The 20,735-nt window shown below is 39.3% G+C and overlaps 1 protein-coding gene across 4 annotated transcripts in view; it reads left to right on the top strand.

Annotated features, from left to right (window-relative positions):
* Positions 1-20,735, top strand: part of PDK3 (pyruvate dehydrogenase kinase 3) — an 88,914-nt gene that overhangs the window by 9,003 nt on the left and 59,176 nt on the right. For all 4 annotated transcript variants that reach the window (XM_087726525.1, XM_087726527.1, XM_087726524.1 and 1 more), the window contains 2 exons: positions 8,765-8,906; positions 12,267-12,338. In XM_087726525.1, the coding sequence (XP_087582651.1) occupies positions 8,765-8,906; positions 12,267-12,338 (214 nt within the window). The remainder of the gene's footprint in view (positions 1-8,764; positions 8,907-12,266; positions 12,339-20,735) is intronic.

The raw sequence follows: 20,735 nt of genomic DNA on the forward strand, positions 1-20,735 counted from the left end.
TCATTATCTTTGCTGTTTGTTTGTATTATATAGTTTGTATGGTTTGGGTGAATTTCTTACCAAAGCCTATCCGTTCCAGCTGTAGCAACATAAATCGCCAGTTCACATTGTCAAAGGCTTTCTGTGCATCTAAGAACATCAATGCCATTTGTTTTTCAGGATGTGCCTCATAATATTCCAAAGTGTCCAGAATTATTCTCATATTATCCTTAATTTGTCTCTTTGGTAAAAACCCATTATGATCAGGGTGAATAAAATTGTTTAAATATTTTTGAGTCGTTCTGCCAATATTGAAGCAAATATCTTACAGTCTGAGTTTAGCAGAGAAATAGGTCTATAATAATTAATTTGAAGTGGGTCAGCCTCCTCTTTTGGCACAAGCATAATATATGCTTCTGACCACGATTTGGGTATCCTCATCTTCGATATAACCTCATTCATAACTTCTAGTAATGGAAGACACAACGATTCCTGCAATGTCTTATAAAATTCCACTGGTAGTTCATCCTGACCTGGAGCCTTTCCATTGTTTTGTTTTTTAAGTACTTCAGTTAACTCCATCATCGTTATATTGCCTTCTAGCATCGTTTCAGTTTCTTTAGGTATCTGGGGTAAGTTCACTTTCTGCAAATATTGTTTGGCTCCTCCCTCTTCTATATTCTCTTGTTCATACAATTTTCCATAATAATCTTGTACAATTTTTTTCTTCTCTTCATTTCCATAACAAATTTGCCCTTGATCATCTATTAATTGCATTATTTTTCTTGATTCTCTTTTTTCAATTTATACACTAACCACCTGCCTGGTTTATTTGCATTTTCAAAGTAATACTGTTTAGCACCTCTAATTTTTTGGGCTAATTCCTCCTTTTCCATTAACCCCATTTTATGTTTCATTGTGTCCATTTTTATTTTAATGTCCTTTTTTGTGGAGATTTCTGTAACTCTTTTTCAAATCTCTTGTAGTCGTCATCTAGTATTTTAAAGGCTTGTCTTTTGTTTGTATTTCTTTTCCTTGTATAGTCTATTATCAAGCCTCTGGAGTAGACCTTCATTGTATCCCAAAGATTCTGCATTGATGTTTCTTCTTTTCTGTTTTCTTTAGAGAAAAATGCCAGTTCTTTCTCCATTTTCTGTACAAAGTACTTTTCTTTTAATATAGTGTTGTTTAGCATCGATCTAAATCTTCTCCTTTGTCCTTTCCATTTAATTGTCATTGGATTGTGGTCTGCCCAAGTACTTGTTTCTATGTCAATTTCCTGTATATTACAAATCAATTCCGTTGAAATCCATATCATATCTATTCTGGACCATGATGAATGTTTATTTGAGTAGAAGGTATATTGTCTCTTTGTGGGATTTCTTTCTCTCCATCTTTTAAATCTATTTCATCAGTCATTTTAAAAAAAGATTTTGGAAGAGTCTTTCTATTCAGTTTTGTTGTTTTTTATGTTTTATAGTCCATATTCTGATCTACAATTTCATTAAAATCTCCCATCATACAAATGTTAACATAGTCAAGCTCAATTGTTGTCATGTGTAATTTTCTATAAAATTCATCTTGGTTGTCATTAGGAGCATAAATTGCTATTAAAAGTATTTTCTTATTTCCATAATTTCCACCGTCAAGATTCTTTTATCATCATCTGTGTAGATTTGTTCCGCTGGAATTGTATCCTTAATATACAAAACCACTCCTCTTTTCTTACATCTTGGCAATGGAGTAAATATTTTCCCTAATTCTGTCTGCACCAATATTTGTTCATGCTGCTTTTTAATATGTACTTCTTGTAGGTAGATTATATCCAATTTTAATTTCTCTAATTTATAAAATGTTTTCCTTCTTTTAATAGCTGAATTGAATCCATTTATATTGATTGTAATCATTTTTTTCTCTTCCATATTTATACTTTATAAAAAGATTTATTGCTCTACTAGATCTCGGTTCCCATTGTTCTCTTAGGTCAATGCTGCCTACCGCACCTTCTTCTTTCTCAGTCACAACTATGCACTCCTCTTGGAGTTCCATTAGTCGTGATTCTTTTCTTGTCTCCTCATCCTTCCCCCTCAGATGTTCTGAATAGAATAGTTCTGCTTTCTCAGTTTAATCTATTCTGTATCTTTGTCTTTGCCATACAAACAGGAAACCTTCTGGTATCAGCCATATATAACACCTTTTTAAGTAAGATTTTAGTCAAAAATTGGTATTCTCTTCTCATCTCTCACTCTTCTTGGTACTTGCTTCAAAACCACAATCTCCTTATCTTTATATTCCAGTTTTTTGTCTCTTGCCTTCTGTAATATTTGTGTCTCAATTGCTTTCTTAGTAAATCTTATATAAACTTCTCTTGGGAATTTGTTTCTCACTGCATATCTTGTATAGACTTGAAACACCTCATCTATACCATCCATCATCTTCTCTTTGGTTATCTCCAAGATGTCTGCCAGAATTTCTATTATTATTTCTGCCAAATTTTCTCCTTTTCTTCTACGTTTTGAAATCTAAGGTAGAATTCTGATTTATCGATCTCCAATCCCAGTATTCCACTGTTATCTTTTCAACCACACTCAATCTGCTATCAATAACTCAAATTTTCTTATATTTCATCATCATTTGGTGAATGTTCTCATTTTTTTCATGTTTTCCCTGTTTTTTGTTCTCTGTTCTATATTTTTATTCTCTTTTCAATGCACTCTGCTTTTCTATATTCTCTGTTCTTACTTGTATTTTTGTATTCCTTGCATAATCATCTGTAGTGTCACTTCCTTGTCTTTTTCCTGTTGCAACATCATGTGTATTGATCTTTGTCCTCCAGATGGTGAAGAGGAAGTTGGTATTGCAGAACCAACGGTCGTTATCTTTTTACTCATTTCAAAACTATATGGTAGTTGAAAATACAAAGTCTTAAGATTCTTCTATACTTTAATCGATTTACATGGAGGACAGTTATAATCCCAAGTGGCCCTAAAATAAGAGGAGGGGGAAAAAGGAATGGAAAAAAGAAGAAAAGGGGAAAAAGAAAAAAACCTTGATGCTCTTGTTTGTCCTAATCCAATTGGTTTCAGTTGTTTAAAAGAAAAAACATCAATCACAAAAAGGAACAAAAATTAAAGTCTTCAGGTTCTTCTTTATCTTAATCCAGTTCAGTGGACTAAAATAACAGAATCCAGCAGAGAAAATGGAAAAATGTGTCTATGTATGCATCCCCAAAAATAGACAAGAAAAATAAAAAAGCACACCTTTAAGAAAAGGGAAAAGAAAAAGAAAACCAGACATCTTCTGCCTCCGACCAGCTGGCAATGGCTAAATGAGAAGGAGAGTAAGGGAGTAAAAAGAAAAAAATGGGGGGAGGGGCACTGCCACTGTAAAATCCAAGGCTCTTATGTTAAGTTTCAAACAAAATTAGCAAGTTATCTTTGCAAGGTCACAACAATCTTCTTTCTTTGAACTCCAAATTCTCTTTCAAGCCCAAACTCCATGCACTGATAGTATCCCAGAAGAGCACCTGTATAAACAATCCTTCATGCTCATCTCACTATCATTTCATAAACAGGTTCAAAGACCTTGAAATGTCTTTTCTCTGAACACTCATACAAGAAAAAGAAAACAATGTTCCCAGGCCTCTAGGTGGCAGTGTTATTTATTCTCTTCCACTTTCCCTTACTTTTCTTATGCTCAAATAAAAGAGAGAAAGAGATTTAAAAAGAAAATACCATTAAAGCATTGAAAAGAAAAGAAAAAGTTAGGGGGAAAGAAGTCTTAGACAATAAAAATTGTTATGTAAATATTTAATAAAGAAAAGACAAAAGGGAAAAAAACAGTCCAGTTTAAAAAGTAAAAGGAATTTGCAAAAATCCAGCCAAATTCCAACAATAAAAAGGAAGGAAAAACCCAACTCAACTGGATTCTGGCTTAATCTCACCGCTTAGCCTCTTCAGTCTACAGCTTTAATTTAACTTTTAATCTTTTAGGGTGTTCTCTCAAATAATAATGATGAAAAGTCCTCTCACCAGATCGACACGCTTTCTCTCCTGCTCTTTCTTCCGCACCAGAGCTGTCCCCAACTTCAGCAGCTTTGATGATTTCCTCACAGCCGCCAGAAAAAAAGGCTCCTCCTGGATCAACCAGGGACTTTGTGATGTCCCTTGGATCAGTAGGATGTGCCCTTCTCTGTCACCGTCTCTACGGGACGGTTTAGGTCCAAAAGGATCGTCCAGTGGCAGAGATATCAACAGCGATCTTGGAGCTGCAAGACCGCATGTCGTATCGTCACAACGTCAGCCCCGCCTTAGAAGCATTTCCTCATTTCCTCAATTTTACAGTACTTGAAAATTATTAACAAATTTTCCTGAAGCATTGCATCAGGGATGCATCAATTCTGGTTCAGGGAGATAGTTCTGAAAAGATATCAGCCATTAACATCTTTATAGAATTAAGTTAGCAGTTTAAATTGGGCTTGAGAAAGTGGTAATTATTGATAGGTTTGTTTGTTTTAATTTTAAAAAAAATATAAATAATACAAACAGTACATATACAACTGAATACAAAAAAGAAAGACAAAAAAAGATTATTAATAGGTTTGTATGCATCGTATGTATCAATTTATCTGTAAGAGATTCTTAACACTGTATTGTGGCAAAAATTTCCTGCAATATGAAAAGCTTGAAATTTTATGGAAGAGAATAGTAGAGTATTGTAATTATAAAGTTTGACTCCTTGTGATGAGAGGACTGACATGCTTAATTAGAAGAATAGGTCCTTATTCTTTTCAGCAGAACTATTAATTTCAGACAGATCATAATATATTAAATCATTTTTATTCTTTCCAACACAACTCAATGTTGGAAAAAATGTGCAATGGCTCAGAACTCAATCAATAGGATAACTTTAGAAAAGTAAAAAAGAATGGGGTCAAATTTGATATGGTAAGAGAAATTGGTAAAAGAAAGCTTAAATTCAAAAATGGCCAAGATCCATGTAAGGACTGTGAAGAAAAAAAATTCCAGGAACTGCATTTGGTCTGTACTTTGGTATGTTGCTGACTCTTCTATTCTTCCTCCCTCCCTTCTCCCTCCTGGTCATTTGATGCAGATTAGAGCATATCAAGCAGCCCTGTGCTTCCATTGCGCACACATACCCCCAAAGAGAAGAGATACAGGAAGGGAAAGCAGAAACATGATTACACAAATAATATATACCGTATTTTTCGGTGTATAAGATGCACTCCCCCCCCCCCAAAAGTGGGTGGAAATGTCTGTCTTATACAGCTAATGTTGCTGAAGCCCCGCCCACCTGCCAACCCCACTCTTTGGCCTCTGCCCCCCAGCAATTTGCCTCCTTACAGCAAACAGTTTGGTCAGCTTCTGTACAGCCTGATTTAGCACAAGCAGCTGATTGGCGGTTGGATTGTCTTCCTGGAATACCGCCTATCAGCTGTTCCAGGCTGCCAGGATCGCCACCGCCTATCCCCACCATTGCGGCTGCTGCCTATCCTGCCTCAGCATGCCTCATTTTTGGTCTGAAAGGCTAAAAATGGGATGTGCAGAGCTGGCAATAGGCAGCAATGGCAGTGGCAATTCCCGCAGCCTGGAACAGCTAATAGGTAGTATTCCAGGAGGCAGATCCGACCGCCAATCAGCTGCTCATGCTAAATCTGGCTGTGCTGAAGCTGACCAGGTTGTTTGCTATTTGCTTCAAGGAGGCAAATTGATGGGAGGCAGAGGCAGATGTTTTTTCTTGTTTTTCTCCCAATAGCTAGGTATGTCTTATAGTCTGGAGTGTCTTATAGTCTGAAAAATACAGTATGTACTGACCAGTGGTGGGTTGCAGGCAGTACGCCCCAGTAGGGGTGTACTGGAGCCTGCCCGGAGCACCGGGTACCATTCCGGTACGGTGCTCTGGAGGGTCCACCTGCCCGCCTGAGCTCCTTATCGCTCTTTTAAGTTTTCGGCACTTATGTGCAGGGTGCATACAGCTCCTGCGCAATGCTCCGCTGAGCAGCTGGAGCATTATGGAGGCTCGTGGAAGCGGTAAGACGCATGCATGCGCTGCGCACATCCATGTGTACGATGCCGAGCTCGTTCCGGAACCCACCACTGGTACTGACACTGATTCATATTTGAGGAGGTAATGCATATGCACGCGTAAAAAGACAACATGTGACTTTATTATGCAGAAAAAGTTGAGCCATTGTTGCTAAGTGATTAGGAAGAATTCTAGAACTTGTGATCTGCATATTTTCCCAATCTTTATACAGCTAATTACATGGAAGAACTTGATATGTATTTTAATATCACATTTTAATTTTAACTGAAAGGTTTCCAGTTGAAAGGAAAAAATCCCTCAATTATGGACAAGCACCAAAAATATATTAATATTTTAGGTTCATATTAGCCATAACTTAAAAGTACAAGGGAAAATGTATATCTAAGAAATAACTAACTGGGTTATATCCTGTCATTGTGCATTTATCTGTGAACAGACGCTGAACGATGTACTATTGGACTGATTATAATGGGACTGCCTTAAAAAGTGTGATCTTGATTGTACCAGTTGTACTAGACTTAAGGATTTTTCAAATTGCAAATCGTAGTTATTATATGCATAGCAATGCTTTTAACATTATTTCTTGGGCTGCAAGAACATAAGTTAATCAGTACCTTGTGACTATGACTAATGCATTTGCAATCTTTCTTTTCCATAAAATGGAATACCGACAAGCTCTTTAAGGTAAAACTTAGGTCTGAGTTCACATGGCTTTTTTCAATATTACTGTGGTGGTGTCTGCTATTAAAGAGGTGGGTAAGAGGAATGAAAGTGGGTATAGTCTCTAATATGAAATTTAAATGTCTGACTTTATTCTGTATTGCATGCTTAAGTTTCCTTATAGGAACAGTGAATACATTTTAAGGGATTTTTGATAATTTGAAGATAGCGTTACAATCCAATATCCACTTGACTGGGAACAAGCCCTATTATGCTTAGCTGAGTACATAAGATTATACTTTAAAGTCATAACCAAGTTAAAGCTAAAGGCTCATTAAATTTCATGTGGATGAGGCACCATAGGTAAAGGTAAAGGTTTCCCTTGCACATATGTGCAATATGTGCAATCGTTCCAGACTCTAGGGGGTGGTGCTCATCTCTGTTTCAAAGCTAAAGAGCCAGCGCTGTCTGAAGATGTCTCCGTGGGCGTGACTAAATGTCAAAGGCGCACAGAGTGCTGTTACCTTGCCAGCAAAGGTGGTCCCTATTTTTCTACTTGCATTTTTACATGCTTTTGAACTGCTAGGTTGGCAGAAGCTGGGACAAGTAACAGGAGCTCACTCCATTAGCACTAGGGATTTGAACCACTGAACTGCTGACCTTCTGATCGACAAGCTCAGTGTCTTAGTCACTGAGCTACCACGTCCCTTCTTAATTAATAAATTATCATTAATTTCAGTGGAAATAATTTAGGAAATCTAACTTTCTGAAGTGTCCCTAGCATTTTAAGACTACTTTTTTTTCAGAAAGCAGATTTTCTTTTCTCACATTCTTTTCCAACCCAGAACCATTGGTTTATCCTAGAGCAAACATGCGGAAGTACATGGAGTTTGTTGATTATATGAGTGTTTGTACTGTGATACTAGTCTAACTATCATTGTAGAGAAATTGAATAATGAATTAACCCATCTGTCCATTTCTAAAACTATCCACATACAAAACCATCTGCATAGACACAAAATCAAATACTGTACTTTTAAAATCTTTTAATATTTGTTTTGGAAAAAATAATTTGAACCATAGATTTATTATTAAGTATTAGAGTGATATCCTGAATGTGAATTAACATAGATGAAAGTATATAAACAATATATGATGTTGGATCTAATCTTCATTAGAAGCAAATGGAAGCTAATTAAAGATTGCATTATCCTAAGTGAGTTTATCTAGATTTTGAGAATTTCAAGAGAAGACCTTCTTGTGATCCCATTTGTACATTAAATAGGAAATAGTCTATTAAAATTTTTTATTCACAGGATTAGAATTTCAGAGCATTGTGGCTGTGTTATTGCACTCGGTTGTCTTAATCATTGCATTAAGTGGCACAATGCCTCATCTTAGCCTGCAATACTGCATTCTAACCACAGGCTAATTCTACCAGTAGTTCAGCAGTTTGAATCTCACAAACTGAAGGTTGACTCCACCTTCCATCCTTCTGAGGTTGGTAAAATGAAGACCCAGATTGTTGGGGGCAATATGCTGACTGTGCACAGCTTAGAGAGGGCTGTAAAGCACTATTGCTATTATCAGGCAACATAGATTCCTTGGCTGAGAATCAGAGCTGAGCACCCCACTTCTTGAGTTGGTCATTGCTGGAGAGGTGAAGCCTTTAAACCTTTAATAATTATGATATGTGATATATGGTAAGAAATTCTTACAGCTGATGATTTTGTTGTAGTTCATAATTTGGATGGAATTGCAATGTATGTTTATATTTTACATATCAGATTTTAATCACTGAAGTTCATTATATTTTCCAGATCTTCATCCTTTACAAAATGGCATAATTAGTGTAACAAAAGAAGCTGTAATAAAAGAGCCATAGCCATGAATGATGTTAAGCGTGATATAGAATTCTTATTATCAGATTTAAATCATATTTAGTAACCAAGAAGAAAACTTATAATCATAAAGTGCTGATAAATCATATTTTAATATCTTATTTTTATTATCTTAGAATGTTTCAAGGACATGAAAACAAATTCTTTTCTTTCCACAGGGCGTGATAATGCATGTGAGAAAACATCATACATGTTCCTGAGAAAAGAGCTTCCTGTGCGACTTGCTAATACAATGAGAGAAGTAAATTTGTTGCCTGAGAACTTGTTGAATAGGCCTTCTGTTAAGCTAGTACAAAGTTGGTAAGTGCTCATTAAGATAAGTGCAATCAAATTAACATGAGTTGCACCACAAAAATTAGTTATAGCATACTGTATTTACTTATAATTGATTCAGTAACTGTGTTTCTGCTGTACTTGCCTTAACTAGATCTTCTCACATGCATGTTTCTTTCTTTCCTTTTAGGAAAGCTCAATTCCCTTTTTTCCTGGCCTTGTTTGTAGAAACTATTCCTTGTTTTTACTGTTCCCCTCATTTTCTAACTTTTTAAAATCTGCTACAACACATTTAAAATAATTTTGTATATATCTATCAACATGGATGCATGGATGTATTAATTATGTAATTTTATAGTATAAAACTAAGGTTATCCTTTGCCATTGAATATAATTTATATTATGTTAAGTTGACCTTTCTTTAAAAAAAAATATTTTTCTATATAAGTCCTTGCTTAATGGCTGGCAACTTAATAATTGTCCAGCTTAATATCCTTGGAAAGGTTGCTTAAGGCCTATAAATAGCAGTAGACTTATATACCGCTTCATAGGCCTTTCAGGCCTCTCTAAGCGGTTTACAGAGAGTCAGCATATTGCCCCCAACAATCTGGGTCCTCATTTTACCCACCTCGGAAGGATGGAAGGCTGAGTCAACCCTGAGCCGGTGAGATTTGAACCGCTGACCTGCTGATCTAGCAGTAGCCTGCAGTGCTGCATTTAACCACTGCGCCACCTTGGCTCTATAAAGCACTTCCCACCATCACAAAGCATGCACATGCACACAACACATCATGTGAGTGTGATGTGGATGCTTGACAACCTCTTCATAGTTATGGGCATTACCAACATTCATATTATGTGATAACACTCATATAGCTCTCTCTATTACATAATATTATAATATAATGTATAATGTAACATAATATTGGAAATATTGGTCTCTCATATGGCAAAATTATGATAGCTATGATTGTTATCTTAGTTAACTTCTGTGTAAAAAAAATCAGCCCAATCTGGATATGTGTTATGCCTTTTTTGCATTGAAAAATTGTTCTATCCATCAGAACCTTCCATTTCTCCTACTCCATGTTGATTATTTTTCTCAGCAAAAAGTTGTTCATCCTTAGGGTGTACATGTACAGCTTTACTAACTTCTGGGGGAAGCTGAATTTTTTATTTCATTTCCCAAAATAATTTTATAAAATCATAGAATCAGGGCTAAGAGGGACCTTGGAGGGCTTCTAGTCAAACACCTATTACAATTCCAGGAGACAAGCTGTTCCATTGAATGATTATTCTCACTGTCAGGAAATTTCTTGTTAGTCCCAGGTTGGATATGTCTTTTATGAACTTACGCCTATTACTTCTTGTCCTGTCCTCGGGTGCTTTGGAGAATGAGTCAACCCTCTCTTTCCTGTGACAACCCCTCAAGTACTGAAAGACAGCTATTGTGTCATCCGTAGACATACCTAGTTTCCTTAACTGTTCATCACGCAGTTTAGCCTTCAGACCCCTTATCTCTTCACTCTTTCTAGTATTTCTAGTACTTTTTGTATTGTGAAATCCAGAACTGAATGCAGTATGGCAAGTGTGGCCTTAGTAGTGCAGTATATAACACTTACTGTCACTTCTTGTCATCTTGATGTTAACTCTCTGTTGATGCAGCCTAATACTGCATTGACTTTTTGACAGCTGCATCATACTACTGACTGATATTTAAATGGTGGTTATGGCTTAGCGGCCTGGCAGGAGAGAGAGGGGAACTGCACCATGCGAGTGTTGGACTGGGGCACATGCATTCACAGCTCAACTTGCACAAGTTGAGCTGTACATGTGTGCACATGTGACTGCCAGTTGTGAATAAGCCACAGCCCAGGGGTTGGGGACTCTGCACTAGGACACCTAAATCTCTCTAATATTGAGCCAGGTACAACCTATTCCTGTGATGGCAAACCTAGGGTACGCGTGCCACAGGTGGCACACAGAGCCATTTGATAGGGCATGCAAGGTGTTGCCTGTTACCTCCAGCATGCATGTGCATACTGGCCAGCTAACTTCGGCCTTCATTTTCGGCTGTTTTTCACCCTCCAGGGGTTTCGAAGCCTCTGGAGGGTAAAAAACGGTCTTAGGGCCTTTTTTATTTTTTGCCCTCCAGAGCTTCAGGAGGCTTTCGCAGCCTGAGCAGGCCAGGTTTGATTCGGATTTCCGCCACCCCTCGCAAACTCATGGGGTTACTCGCTTCTTCCTCCCTGCTTGTCTAGAAGTGCCCAATCTGAAGGACTTTCCCATTTTTTTAACCTGAATCGCGGTTTCCCCCGGGTTCTAGGAGACCCGAAGCCCCTTCCCTCTTTTGATAAGACAGAAGCGCTGGATACAAAAGAAGGCTCTATTTGAAGTTGGCAGGATTCGGACCTCCTCCTTAATTAACTGAGCTCATTCACCACTCTTCCTCCTTCCCCCTTTGATTATTTTTAATTACGGTAGAATAATCCCCTCCTCCACCTTTAAAGGGATTACTCCCCCTCCCCTCCTAAATTAACCTGGAGCCTCGGAGAGATCAAACGAAATATGGCAGAAAGTGGGTGGAGGAGAAATTTTTTAAAAAGTCTGGCTTAGTTGTTATTGTGTTTAAGCTGTGGTGATTAATAGTAAGAACTTGAAACCTGGAATTTCTAAGTACTGTCGCCATCATTTTCTTGTGTAAAATGTCCTGTAATGTGCACCACAAAGAGAAGATGTGGGGACTCAGGAATTGAGTACAGGTGTGATAACATACATAAACACACCTGAAGGCAGACTGGATGGGTAAATATTCCCTTCTCTGCAAGAACAGAACACATTCGCTCTATTATGTGTTTTACCTACAATATGTAGATGTGAAATATTTTAATATTGCAGACCTGCATTATTATAAGTGATACTGATATTATATAACACTTTTAATTAAGCGGGTACCTTGAATAAACATAACTTTGAGTTTCAAATAACACTGATTTTGTTGTTGTCTTGGGTGACATCTGTGAAAAAAATTCAGGCGCTCAGGCATGAAAATGTGCCACTCAAACACTATACTTTTCCACGCACACTGAAAAGAAAAATAGAGGGAACATTGCACATGACCTCCCTGCGCTCCCCCTGCTTTTGGCACGCGATGGGAAAAAGGTTAGCCATCACTGACCTATACCTGTGCATTTGAATTTTCCTTCCTAAGTGCAGGACCATTCTCACTGCTGAACTATATCTTGTTGGATAGAATCCAATGTTCAAGTCTGTCAAGACTCTTCTAAATCTTGAGTCTACCTGCTAGAGTGTTAGCAATTTCCCTCCATGTTGGTGTCCACATATTTAATGTGCAAATATCAAATACCTTATTTTTCTATGTTTCAGGTATATGCAGAGCTTTCTTGAGCTTTTACAGTATGAAAATAAAAGTCCTGAAGATCCACATGTGTTAGATAAGTAAGTAAAGTGTTTAAACATGAATCAATATGTTGAACTTGCTGAGTTTAGTTTGTAATTCAGAAAGCTTGCAATACTTCAATTAGTACTTTTGAATTTTTTTAATTAATAAATTTTTTAATTGTGATATTTTTTAATTATTGTATTAGAACAAATTATGCAATACTGGTGTGTTTCTAATTAGGAGCTTGATCTTGTTTAAAATGGAGAAATCAATATTGCAGCTTCAGGTGAAATTACCTCAGAAAGATATAAGAACTAGATTGAGTTTGATAAATAAAAATTGAACAAATAAATATAAGAATATCTTGAAACTATTTGTTTTTCCTTCTTGAGCTAAAGCTTTCATTGAGCATAACATTACATGTTTTGGATAAGTTTAATTCAGAGCATAGATAAAGACTAATCATAAGCACAAACTGCTGCAAGCCAAATGTCTTTGTGAAAAACATTAATCTACTAAGTGGGTTTTCCGTACTTTGCCTTTGAAAGTATGTTATAAAAATCAGGTGCTCCAGTTTTATTGCCATGTATCATATTCCTATTTGTCATATTTCTGGTTTTTTTTAGAAAAAATATCTTTTAAATTCATGTTTTCTGTATACTTCTATTTTCTTAATTTGAAGCATCAAAGTAGAAAATTGACCTTTTTGGCATTATCAAATCCTCATGGAATTAGCAGGTTCTAATCTAACTTAAATTTTTAAGCATTAAATAATTTCCAAGAAGGGGTGCTTTTCCAATCAGCAAGCCAAATGAGTATTTAAATACTCCTTGGTCAATATAAAGTTTTGGGATTTAGTATTACTGCTCAGATTTTTCAGTTATTATTATTAGAGTAATAAATCATTTGAAAACTGCTTGAGGAATTTTCAACCTTACTTAAACTGCTCTGATTAGATGAAGAAAAAGGCAAGTAAGGAATCTTAGAAAGTGATTCTCTCTTGCAATCAGAAATATATGTTAGAAAATTACCTGCAAGGAAAATTGATATGATTTTATTACTGGATAGAAAAGGTTATATTTACATTTCTTCACTCCTCCAGACAAAAAGAAATTTCTGATGGGAGAAGTGAAGTCAAATGTATGCGTTTTTTTAAAAAGAAAGCTTAGAGTTTCATGAATAATTGCTGCTGGGTCCAATACTAAGAGCCGCGGTGGCGCAGTAGTTTAGAGTGCAGTATTGCAGGCTATTTCTGCAGTTTGGCAGATCGAATCTCACCAGGTTCAAGGTTGACTCAGCCTTCCATTAGTCCAAGGTGGGTAAAATGAGGACCCAGATCGTTGGGGGCAATATGCTAACTCTCTAAACCGCTTAGAGAGGGCTGTTGTAGGTATTAACATTTACTGTTCCTTCGATGTTAAGATAATTTGAGAAAACAAAGTTACTAATACTAATCAGAATGCTCATAGAAAGCCATCTTTGTACTCTTGACTATGTATTTATGAATTATACCAGTAACAGCTAATACCATATTTTTCGGAGTATAAGACACACCAGAGTATAAGGTTTTGAAGAGGCAAATTTTAAAAAATGCTGTATTCAGTGTATAAGGAGCACCCAGATTTTCAGCTTCTTTTTTAAGGAAAAAAGGTGCGTCTTATACTCGAAAAATACAGTAATTGCCTAGGATTATAGCTATCTGTATATGGAAATTGTCATTTTTTCATGCAATATGAGTAGATAATGTCATCATTTGTCCATTATTCTCTAGCCATCATGTTTCCAACAATGAACTTATCCAGCTTCGTTTAGTGAAAATGTAAACCTGAACTGCTAACTATAGACTCTGATCATTTTTTCCTTTTGCATAGTTTTTTCTCCAACGTTGGTGGAGATGGCATCCAGGAATGGGTTAACCTCGTCTGTTATCCAATAGGACTGAGTCTGCAAATGTTGATGTCCCACCTCCTCTGGTAGCTTCTCCCAGTCTACTTCCCAGACTCAGTCTACTTTAAGGACTGGACGTGTTTCTTTGTCTCTCCTGTTTAAAAAAAAAACTGGCTAGAAAGTAAAATTCGAACCTCAATCAATTTAGTTCTTTAGAGGCTGGCTATCTTTTTCAACTCAGGTTGAGCAGCCTCTCTTGCAGTGACTGGGGTTTTCCCGGTGTCATGCAAACTGTGTGGCTGCAATTTTTACCACTGGGGCAGCAACATGGGTGTTTCCCTGGTTCACTGTCCCTATCTGGCAAGGATCCAAGGCAGATCATCAGGGTAAGCTACGAGGGATCCAGAGGATGGTGGCAATACTCCCGCGGCTTCTTCGAAGCCATTTCACAAGGGGGGCATTTTGGAGGTAATCAGAATGATGGGCGCCATTGTGTTTTGGTGCCAAGAGGAATGGGCACCATTTTGTCAGTCCTGAGGGCCGGAGACTCCCCAGGATAGCGGCGCTGGCCCAGGTGAGCCCTAAACCATACAGCCTCACTGCCCAGCAGCACAGCCACTATGCCACCACTGCGAAGGCCCAGGCGAGCCTCCCGCTCATTCCTTCAGCCAGGCAGAGCAACCACTACGCCACCACTGTGCAGGCCCAGGTCATACCAGTCAAGCAGAGTAACCACTGCAACCATCGTACAGGCTGAGGTGAGATCTGGACATGGCTGACTCAATTGAGGTTTAATCGGGCTGGCGACCCCCAATGCTCAGCAGGAAGTTATCACAGGCCCCTTGGGATCGAGGCCTGCATGGAAAAGGGTGGCCTCCCACTCTAGAGACAGGGACATTCTAAGAAGTCCTCCACAGAAAAGGCCGAAAGCAGGTGCCAGAGGGCCCTAGACAGAGAGTTTGCCAAGGCCCAAAGGGAGGCGGCTAGGCCAGCTGAAGAGGCTAGGCAGGCGCAGGTCAGCCCTCACCCCTTTTCCACCACAGGATATGTCCCTGGACAGTGAGGAAGAGTTCTCTTTGTCCAAGCAGGAGGAAGGAGGTTTGACTCTAGATTCTCCTGTACCCAGAGAACCACAGTCAGCTCATCTCAGCCCTAGGCCTGGGTCCCTGGTTTCGCCTTCCACAACACCCCTGCTAGTGGCTGATCCTCAACAGGCCAATATTGCCGCCATCATTACGGAGGCCATTTGCCAAGGAATAACATCCAGGCTGCAACAGTGGCCTTCTCCGCAGTCTGCTATCAGGGGAGGCATTTTCAATACAGGGCTCTTCCCTTCAGTTCTCTTCAGCCTCCAGGATGTTCACAAAGATCCTGGCAGCCCACTTCAGGGCCTTGCCAATCAGGATCCAGTGCTACCTGGACAATATCCTTCTCCTGTCCAGGTACCCAAGTCAGGCAGAAAGGGATCTAGAGGTCTCCCTTCAGGTTCTGAGGGCTCATGGGTTTTCAATAAACCTAGGCAAGAGTCACCTCAGAGGGCAGGGTTTATCTTTCCCAGGAGTAGCAGGACAGCGTTCGAGCCTTGGCCAACAGATCTCACCACAGAGTTCAACTGCTCGTCCTCTCCCAGTTGCTGGGGAAGATGGTGTCCTGCTTTGCAATCATTCCGTGGCCCAACTACACAGCAGAGTGCTTCAGTGGTTCCTCCTGCCGCACCAGAAGGCAGGCAATGGCAGCTCATTGATCACTGTGCAGGTACCTCCAGAGGTGACCAGATCCCTCCTGGGGTGGTGGTTGTCCCCAGCCATTTCCAAGGGATCCCTGTTCAGGGAACCAAACCGCATCACATTGACCACAGATGCCAGCCTGTCCGGTTGGGGCACCCATCTGCAGTTGGGGATGGTCCAGGGTCAGTGTTTCTAGTCGGACCTCCAGCACAACATAAACTGGCTGGAACTGCAAGCTGTTTGGCTGGCTTTGATTCAATTTCAGCGGGTAGACAAGCACATCCTGGTCCTCACGGACAACATGACAGCCAAGGCACACATAAATTGACAGGGTTGGATCCACTCAATGAGGCGACATGGCTTGGGATCTGGGCGGATGCAGGAGGTGGCATGGCTTGGAGTCTGGGCAGAAGCCCACCTCCTCCTATCCATAAGAGCCGAGCATATATCCCAGGTATCAAACGTTCAAGCAGATTGCCTCAGCCGTTCCCAAATAGACCAGGCTGAATGGAAACCACATCCAGACGTCTTCTAGGACCTGACCACCCAGTACGGGATGCTGACAATCTACCTCTTTGCGACCAAGGACAACAAGCAGGTGCCATGATTCCTTTCACGATACACAACTCTGGGAGCGAAAGGCACAGACACTCTTCGATGCCCGTAGCCAGATGGGCTCCTAGGCTTTGCCCCCTCTGCACCTCCTTCAGCAAGTCATCCAGAAGATGCTGGAGGAGGATGCGGAGCTTCTACTTCTGGCCCCATTTTTGCCATGTCAACCTTGGTTTGCGGACCTGATGTCTCTTGTCAGTGGCGCCCCCCTGGAGGCTCCTTGCCTCCAGGGTCTCGCTCAGCAAGGGACCCTTGTCCACCCGGACCCGCAGTGGCTCAATTTTTTTTATTATTATTTTATTAACAACATGTAAAATACACACACACACAACTTAGACGTACACCACATTTACACAATATAATATGAACAGGAACTTCCTGTTATTTCTAATAGCAATTATCAATCGATACTGCTTACCTTATTTTATTTCCCCTTCTATTGTATTTCATTTGGATTTCACCATTCTTAAAACCCTCTTATTTTACTCATAACTATTATTTTTGAGTTTTGTTATATTCCTTCATTTTCTTGTTTCTTTCCTCCATCCACCTATACCATTTATCCCATATCTGGTAGAATTCTGAGTCTTCTTTTCCCTGGATTTCTTTAGTTAGTTTGTCCATTTCAGCACAATCCATCACCTTTCTTATTATTTCATCTTTGCTTGGAGTTAATTTGTTTTTTCCATTTCTGGCAAAGGCAATCCTTGCTGCTGTAATTATATGTAGTATTAAATACTGGATTTCTTTTTTGTATTTCACAGACATTATTCCTAATAAAAAAACTTCAGGTTTCCATTCTATTTTAACCCCTGTTATTGCCTCCAGGCAATTTTTGATCCTTTCCAAAAATTTTAAGTCTCCTCACAGGTCCACCATAAATGGTAATATGTTCTGTGTATTGATTCGCATTTCCAACATTTTGGGGAGATATTTGTTAAGATTTTAGCTAACCTTGTTGGTGCCAGGTGCCATCTGTAAAACATTTTGTACTGGTTTTCCTTGTATGCAACTGATAGTGTCATTTTTAAGTTTGTTCCCCCAAATTTTTCCCATTTGTCTAATTCAATATTATAGCCAAAGTTCTGCGCCCATTTTATCATTTGTTCTTTCACAATTTCCTCTTCCATTTTATATTTCAGGAGAAATTTATATATTCTCCCTATCATCCATCTGAGCTTTGAATAATTTTATCCAATTCGTGTGGTTTTGTTTCGATGTCATATAATTTAGTATCATTATTGTATTTACCGTATTTTCACCCATATAACCCGCGGGTTATATGCGGTTTTTACATGCACAGCGCCCCCCTGCGGGTTATATGCGTGGGCGGGGTATACAGAAAATATTTTACACGATCGGAGGCTTACACGATCGGAGGCTTGCTTCTTTCTCCGTTTCTTCCCCCACCCCGATCTCAGCTGTTTCCTTCTCCTCCGTTCCTTTCCTCTTCCCCAGCGTGCGCAGGCTTCTTTCTCCGTTCCTTCCCCCACCCCGATCTCAGCTGTTTCCTTCTCCTCCGTTCCTTTCCTCTTCCCCAGCGTGCGCAGGCTTCTTTCTCCGTTCCTTCCCCCACCCCGATCTCAGCTGTTTCCTTCTCCTCCGTTCCTTTCCTCTTCCCCAGCGTGCGCAGGCTTCTTTCTCCGTTCCTTCCCCCACCCCGATCTCAGCTGTTTCCTTCTCCTCCGTTCCTTTCCTCTTCCCCAGCGTGCGCAGGCTTCTTTCTCCGTTCCTTCCCCCACCCCGATCTCAGCTGTTTCCTTCTCCTCCGTTCCTTTCCTCTTCCCCAGCGTGCGCAGGCTTCTTTCTCCGTTTCTTCCCCCCCCATCTCAGCTGTTTCCCTTCTCTTTTACTCGTCGCGGGTTATATGCGTGGGCGGGTTATATGCGTGGGCGGGTTATATGCGTGGGCGGGTTATATGCGTGGGCGGGTTATACGGGAAATATTTTACACGATTCGGAAAACCCGCGGGTTATATGCGTGTGCGGGTTATTTGCGTGGGCGGGTTATATGGGTGAAAATACGGTAGTTTTGATTTGGAGGTAAGTTAGCTAGTCAACTTTCATGTTCTGTTCTGCCAATTCTTCAATTGTTTTTAAATTTCCCTGTCTATCAATTAAATCTCTGTATCTTAGCATTTTGTTCAAATCTACAAAATTTGGATGGGTTGTCCTTTTTGTCGGTGATAGCCAATTCGGGATTTTCACATAGTGGATTTTTTTTATTTTGAGCCATTTTTCAATAACGCTCTTCTAATTAAATGACTTTGAAAGTATTTGTGCGTTTTATTTTTATCATCCCATGAATGTATGCCAGCCTGCTTGCAAATCATGGCCTTCTAAGGTCAAAATTCTTTTATTCTTTAGCTCTATCCAATCCTTCACCCATGTTATTGTTACTGCTGATGCGTATAAATCGCAATTTGGTAATGCTAAACCTCCCCTCTCCTTGCTGTCTTGCATTGACTTTAGTTTAATCCTTGCTTTTCGTCCCTGCCAAATGAACCTAGTAGTTATTTTGTTTAATTCTTGAAAGAATTCTTTACCCGGATTAATAGGTGCAGTTTGCAACAGGAATAAGATTCTTGGTAAAATGTTCATTTTAATTGTCGCTATACGTCCCATGAATATTTTTCAAATTTTCTAAATCTTTCTTTATTTGTATCACTAATTTATTATAATTATCATCTTTAATTGTGGAACATTTTGCCGACACCCAGATTCCCAAGTATTTCACTTTCTTAATTATTTGCATTCTGGTTGCTACTTCCAGTTCCTCTTCTTTCTTTTTTTGTCATATTTTTGGTTATCATTTTTGTTTTGTCTTTATTGATCTTTAGTCCTGCCACTTCGCCATATTCTTCTAATTTTTGAATTAATTTCAGGCTGGATTCTAATGGCTCCTCTAGAACAAATACTAAGTCATCGGCATAGGCTTGGGCCTTATATTCTTTATTTTTTAGTCTTAAACCTTTTATTCCCTGGTCCTTCCGAATTTCATTTAATAAAATTTCCAAAGTTAATATAAACAGCAAAGGAGAGAGGGGGCATCCCTGTCTGACTCCTTTTTTTATTTCAATTTTCTCTGTTAGATCTCCATTCATCAGAACTTTGTCTGTCTGACTGTTATAAAATCCTTCTATCATTTTTATAAATTTTTCTCCGAATTTCATCTCGGCCAATAGTTATTATAAATTTCCAGATTACGTTGTCAAATGCTTTTTGTGCATCAAGGAAAACCAGTACCATTTGTTTTTCTGGATGCGCCTCGTAATACTCTATTATGTCTAGGATGACTCTCGTATTATTTTTAATGTCTCTGTGAGGTAAAAATCTGTTTTGGTCCGGGTGTATTCGTTCATTTAAAACCTGCTTAATTCTTCCTGCCATAATTGCTGCAAATATTTTATAATCGGAGTTTAGTAATAAAATTGGCCTGTAATTTAGAATTTCTTGTAGGTTGGTTTCTTCTTTTGGTATTAGCGATATTATTGCTTCTGTCCATGATTCAGGTATCTTGGCTTTTCCTAAAACTTCGTTAAATATTTCCACTCCCAGCTCTTCCAATATTATTTTATTATATTTGTATAGCTCCACCGGTATTCTGTCTGGTCCTGGGGTTTTATTATTTTTCTGGTTTTTTAGGACTAATTCCAGTGGCTCAGTTTGACTGCCTGGAAATTGAGTGGAGGGCCCTGATCATGGTCAGTCTGTCCTCTCACGTCATCGATATGATCCAAGCATCAAGACGTCTGTCGACCAACCGCATCTACAACACCACTTGGAAGGTTTTTTGTCACTGGTGTTCCAGCAAGGACATCATTCAATTGCAAGCACCAATCCATTGGGTGCTAGACTTTCTTCAGGAGGGCTTGGACAGTGGCCTGTCATCTAATATTCTCCAGCAACAGATAGCTGTCCTTTCTTCTGTTCTTCACTGTGGAGAATTCACATCCTTAGCTCACCAACCTTTGGTTCATCGTTTTCTACAAGGAGCTACTAACCTTCGCCCTCCAGTCGTACATCGATATCCGACATGGGACTTGACCAAAGTGCTGCTTGCCCGCAAGGCCCCCCCTATTCAAGCCCTTGAGGAACACCTGTCTTCATTACCTTTCTCCCAAGGTGTCTTCCTGATGGCTATCATCTCTGCCAGGAGAATCTCAGAACTGGCAGCCTTGTTGGTGAGGAAAGACTTGCATTTTCGATTCTGACAGGATAATTTTGA

This window comes from Thamnophis sirtalis, unplaced genomic scaffold (assembly GCF_051295495.1).
Source record: "Thamnophis sirtalis isolate CommonGarterSnake01/CBP01778 unplaced genomic scaffold, rThaSir2_p1.2 scaffold_12, whole genome shotgun sequence".
In the NCBI taxonomy this organism is placed as follows: domain Eukaryota; kingdom Metazoa; phylum Chordata; class Lepidosauria; order Squamata; family Natricidae; genus Thamnophis; species Thamnophis sirtalis.